This window comes from Sapajus apella, unplaced genomic scaffold (assembly GCF_009761245.1).
Source record: "Sapajus apella isolate SASKATOON/1434 unplaced genomic scaffold, GSC_monkey_1.0 scaffold49, whole genome shotgun sequence".
NCBI lineage: Eukaryota > Metazoa > Chordata > Mammalia > Primates > Cebidae > Sapajus > Sapajus apella.
The window spans coordinates 5,457,120-5,463,227 of record NW_022436989.1 but is presented as its reverse complement, the minus strand read 5'-3'; the positions used below and the strand labels follow the sequence as shown (position 1 = coordinate 5,463,227).

The following is a 6,108-nucleotide window of genomic DNA, read 5'->3' as shown; positions in this document are numbered from 1 at the left end:
ACACTGATTGCTTAAAATAATGTCATTTACAGATGATACGAATTCAGGCCAGGTGTAGTGGCTCACTCCTGTAATCCCAGCACTTTGGGAGGCTGAGGCAGTGGATCATTTGAGGTCAGGAGTTCGAAACCAGCCTGGCTAACATGGCGAAACTCCGTCTCTATTGAAAATAAAAAATTAGCTGGGCATGGTGCTGCATGCCTGTAATCCCAGCTACTTGGGAAGCTGAGGCAGGAGAATCACTTGATCCAGGAGGCAGAGGCTGCAGTGAGCTGAGATTGTGCCATTGCACTCCAACCTGGGCAATAAAGCGAAACTCCGTCTCAGCATGGGTGGGGGACAGGGAGAACTTATACTTTATGCATACAAATAGGTACACAGAAGAGATGTATACCTCTGAGTGGTGAAATCCAGATGCAGTCAGTGGTTTTCTTTCTTCCATTACTGCAGCAGCAGAACTGAGAGCCCAATCTTTTATCAGATCTTTATGTTTTTCATTGATAACAGGCCTATTATAATCCTGATTGTCATCTACTCCAAACACCTAGAGGGAAAAATTATTTTATAAATGAAAGTGAAGAGTCTGAGCAAAAGATAAAATGTAATTAACGTCAGAGGCAAAAAAATATATATATATTCTGAATTAATTTTAACAGTTAATTTCAAAACTAAGGAAAACCTGAATGACAGTAACAGCCAATTATGACAGCTGGAAAGGAAAGTAGGCAGTCACAGCTTATGTGAAAGTAACTATCCTTTTTTAACATTTAGCAAATGTCTTGTTTGATTAAAAAAAGAAATATTCAAGACATATTTCATTTGTTAAAAGACTTAACAGTCCAGGTGCGGCGGCACACACCTATAATCCCAGCACTTTGGGAGGCCAAGGCCGAGGCAGGCAGATCACCTAAGGTCAGGAGTTTCAGACCAGCCTGGCCAACACGGTGAAACCTTGTCTCTACTAAAAATACAAAAATTAGCTGAGCGTGGTGCTGCACACCTGCAGTCCCAGCTACTTGGAAGGCTGAGGCAAGAAAATAACTTGAACCCAGGAGGCGGGTTACAGTGAGCTGAGATTGCGCCACTGAACTCCAGCCTGGGTAACACAGTGAGACCCTGTTTCCAAAAAGAAAAAGAAAAAAAAAAAAAGGATTTAGTAACGTTAAACACTATAATAATGCAAAGAGTTACAAAAGAAATAGTATCTCTTCAGTTTGTTTTCAGCTTGTTTCTTTGCTCTAATATTTTTGTGATACCTGTTGAAAAGCTCTAAACATGTGGCTCATTTTATCTTTCCTTCCCAAGCAAATGTTTAACATTCACATATCTGTGTTAAATTCATACACATAATTTTCTAAGATGCCATTTTATTGTATAATTGTGACATATTGGATAGCATAATTCTCAAACTGTATTTGCCTAACAACCACTTAAAAACCTTTGTTTGAAATACAAGCTCCAGGCCTATTTAGTCGGATTAACTATTTCAAAAAGCAAGATGTCAATGTTCAACACTTTTGAAAAGTTCTAAATACAAAGACAAAAACAATCGTATGTTTGCTTTTTTTAATGGGCGGGACACGAGTTTTACTCATTTCCTGGCAAATAACAGGCCCTGGATGTTGCAGAATAGATTGGAAAAGTTTTAGGTGTATAAATTTTAACATTCTATTCTGCTATTAAGTCTCTACTTTGTTCCCAATTTTTATTCTTTATAGTTACTGCTTGCGGCTCTGATTATTACAATCTAGAAAAACATCATGTCTTTGAATGAGCAATTTGTAGATACGATCTTTAGGATATAACCAGATAGCCTTCATTTACTATAAGGGGAAACTACCTCAGGCTAAACTATTTTCTAGATATTAAGTTTCAATGGTCTTATAGTACAGCTATACAGAAAGTTCTAATGTTCACATTTAGTGAAACAGATATTGTACTTTCTCATTCACTAAAACTTGAAAATTTTACCACTAGATGGCCTTATTACTTCATATTTAATTCTAACATTACAGTTGTCAAGAATTATGATTTAATTTTCTCTTGAACTCCACAATATTTAAATTATCTTTGCTTCAAGGGCAAATTATATATTGTTAATTTTAAATCAAGTGTGAATTTTAAAACATGGAAGCACAGTGTACAGAAGGGAAAAAACAAAAACTGCTTCATTTTACTTAATATTAGAGTTAAGTTTAACAGCAGTGAAAAACCCAGAATATTACCTGTGTCCTCTACCTTTAGCCCCCATTCGTAGAGAAAGCAAATTATAGCTATTCAAGTTAATTGTGTCTGTCTTTAAAAAAATTAATAATTCCTAACTCAAGTCATTAAACTCTAATGTTACTGAAGTTTATTCCCTTATTTTATAATTACTAAGGAAACTCTAACTCGTTTGAAAGTAAAAATAACCATATCAACTTGCATTTTTGTATCTCTTTGACATGTAATTTAGATATTACCTTAAGTGATTTTCTGATTTATTAATATTTAATTCTTATCCACATTAAAAACTTGATTTCCTCAAACATCTAAGCACGAACGAGCAGTTTCAAATAAAATCTCATGAACCTCTCTAAATCACTTCTGACACCACTTTGAAATGACAACAAAAACACACGAAGAGCTAATCCTGTGAGGAAGGGGAGCTGCAGTTAGACAAAAAATACTTGGATGACATCTGACAGATTCCTTTTAAAGCATAAGAGACAGCTATACATACATTATTAAGTAAATAACAATTATTTCCTCTCGAAACCAGTGGTAGGGCCTGAACTATTACAGTTTAGAGACAGAAGCCTTCCAATTTCATATCTGTTTTGAGAGTGTTTTGAAAAATTAATGATAGCAATGACTACCAGTCCAGATTGAAATCCACATCTACTCGTTTCTATGTCAAAGTAGAAAAACATCCAATTGCGACAACTTTTGTATGAAAATAAAAATACAAAGTTTATACTGTCTATATACTTAAAGCTAGTGTACTTTTCATACTTCTAAAAGGTACCTACAATCTGACAGAAGAGCTAATAATTGTACAGAACTTGAGAGCTCCTCAAAATCAAGACCCAGTATGCTAGGTTTTTTCACCTTTCATTCTATTCTGTTCCTAGGGGATTTCACCTAAGAACATCCAAGGCTTCACTTCAGTTACTAACTATAGTTGGTTGCTCACCAGTCACCCCACCTACTGGAAGGCTCAAAGGTATTTCAAATGTGAGCTCTAGGCTCATGATTCTCTTCCCTTCCTCACACTGATCTGCTCTCAATCAAAATCCCAAATATGAGATAGTACAAAAGCCAGGTCTCTCATTCAGCGAGGAGCTTCTGTAGGCTAGAAGTCCACAGTGGGGAAGGAGATGAGATACCTAATTTTTATACTTCCTCTCTAATAGAAGCTTGCACCCCAAGTTCGCCAGTCAGTTTCTAATTCTTCCAGAATAGGAACAAAGGAAGGTGAAATAGGACAGGAACAGAAAATGTCTTTGTGAACTTGCACTTGCACGCAGAGCTGTCTGGGCCCAGCAGATGTTTAAAGACAACTCATTTGTACTGGGGGTAGGAAGTGGCTTTCACATGTTCTATCCTACAGTTCCCTTTATCCAAGTAGATACACCCCTATTTGTGGAGTGGGCTGTGACCCCTACCCTGTGGTCTCTGGGCTTGAGGTAAGAAGCAGTACCTCCCCTCCCTATCCCACTCCAACAATCATGCAACAATCTTTTCTTCTGAATACATACGGATGATATTTGGTGTTTCACTTTGGGATTTCACATCCAAAGCTCAGTGGCTACTGTAAACAATTTTAACAACCTGTTACTGGGGAATGGCACTTACTATCCACAGGCTACTTGTCTAGCCCCTATAGGGGATTACAAAAATCTGTATGCTTTTGAGGAGGTTAGGTCTCATAAAGGAGCTTAAAAAAAGAACAGAATGTAAGCTGAAAGAACCATGCAGGACTGTTCTGTAGCTAAAACCAAATATCCGTAAGAAACAAACTCTATTTTTAGTTTTAAAAGAGACTAAACATTCTCCAGATAACAAAGTAATACAATACAAACCAAACCTATGAAAAGTTTGACTCTAATTTTTTTCACTAGCATATTATGATCATAGTCATTATTATTTAAAAGCTCAGTCTGTGCTAAGAAAGTCCACGGTGTCCAATTCTGAAACCAGAATGGTGAGGATGAAGGATACAAGGTCAGCTTTTGTGGGGATAAACATCCCATCTATTCAATGTTTGTAGAGAGGTCAAAATTTATATTTAGTAACATCAGATACAGGAAGCCTGCTGATTGTGACAGAAAGTAGAGACCATTGTGAAGGAAGAGAAGGGCCATGGGGTAAGATGTAGGCATAAAAATATAGTAATGCAATATAGAGTAAAACGATAATTCAATAGCAATATGCTAATTTATTAGTTTAAAAAATATCCGAATCAATTGGAATTCAGAATTCTTCCCACAGAAATGAGAAATATAATGGCAGATTAAATACCTAACTTCTACAATCTTAAAGTAACAACTGAAAAATAGTATTGTATTAGTATATCAATCACATGGCCAAGTAAAAATGTACTTAAGTTTCAACCTCAGATAACCAGAACATCTCTCTTCTCAATGAGCAAAGACTTCTTGGGTAAGGAGAGCAGGGTCTGTTAGATCAAATCAATAGCAGAGGTTCTCACAGCCCATGAAAATAATTTGACACAAAATTACTTTAAGAATTATGCAGAATTCTAGCCACTAGTGTCAAGGAACTAAATCAGGATGATTTAAGAGCAGAATTTATTTTTGTAATTTTCCATGAAAATCTAACTTTACTTTTAAAAAGAAAAATCCCTTAAAATTGAATGGAATAAATTATTCTGAATATTTAGTGCTGCCATTTTTATCACATATTTTTAATCAACTTTTAAAAGTCAGACCACATTATTAGAAGAGCTCAGAAAGGGGGTCAGGAGAGACATTTTATAATTTATTCTGTTACACAAATAAATATATGTACATGCACATTCATAGCAGTGTTATTCACAACAGCCGAAGGAACAAACAACACAAATATCCGTCTGTGGATGGTTTACGCAAACAATGAGGTATTTATTCAGCCATACAAAGGAATGAAGTATTGAAAGACGTTACAACAGGGATGAACCTTGAAAACATTATTTCAAGTGAAAGTAGCTGGTCACAAAAGGCCACACATAGTATGATTCCATTTCTATAAAATGTCCAGAATAAGCAAATCCATAGAGAGAAAAAGCAGATTAGTGGCTGTCAAGAGGCTGAGAGAGGAAGGAATGGGTAATGGTTGCTTAATAGATCTGAGATGTTGTTTTGGAGTGATGGAAATGCCCTGAAATTAAGATAGAGCTGACGGTGGCATGACATTGTGAATGTACTAAAAGCCACGGAATTATACATTTTAAGTGGCTAAAAGGGTCCATTTTATATTATGTGAATTTTACCTCATACTTTCTTTAAATGGGACTCTATCTTCTTCCATTGCTCCTCTTTCTGGTGAAAACATGCTCTTAAATCTTTGTCTTCCCTCTCAATCTACCTTGTGTCCTTGATTCTCCCCATTCCTTACAGGTCTTACATCTATAATCTCTTCCCTTCCATTACTTCCTACATCTTTCTCTATTCATTCCTTCATATCTCCAAATTACACTTGGATCGCACCTAATGCCTCTATAATTATAATGTCCAGTTTCTCTACTCCTTATGGTCCATTTCCCTGTCATGCATTCCCTCTTATAGTCCCTATAATCTGGCTATTCATCAATAATCATATTCCCCTTTCCTTGCAAAGCAGATTTTCCAGCTGGAAGCTGTAGGGTAGGTATTGCTAGGGACTCAAAGGTAAGTCTAGTCTATTTATCAAGGCATCTCTCCTGAAATTTATATATTTCTTTTTCTTCTGAGACTATCTATCTGTCTATCTATCTTTGCAGCTTTCATGTTTAATATTACAAAGCTAAGCTTATGATATATACAAGGTTTTAAACTATATGTTTTAACAAGTTATTTTGGAATCAAGATATAAACTAGTTTCTGCACACAAAAATGTAGAAAAACTTCTTTGTGGGGGCCTGGCTGG

General features: G+C 36.0%; 1 protein-coding gene across 9 annotated transcripts in view; it reads right to left on the bottom strand.

Annotated features, from left to right (window-relative positions):
* The window catches only part of CEP170 (centrosomal protein 170), a 127,227-nt gene that overhangs the window by 45,277 nt on the left and 75,842 nt on the right, over nt 1–6,108 (bottom strand). For all 9 annotated transcript variants that reach the window (XM_032242395.1, XM_032242396.1, XM_032242394.1 and 6 more), the window contains one exon: nt 395–544. In XM_032242395.1, coding sequence (XP_032098286.1) covers nt 395–544 — 150 coding nt within the window. The remainder of the gene's footprint in view (nt 1–394; nt 545–6,108) is intronic.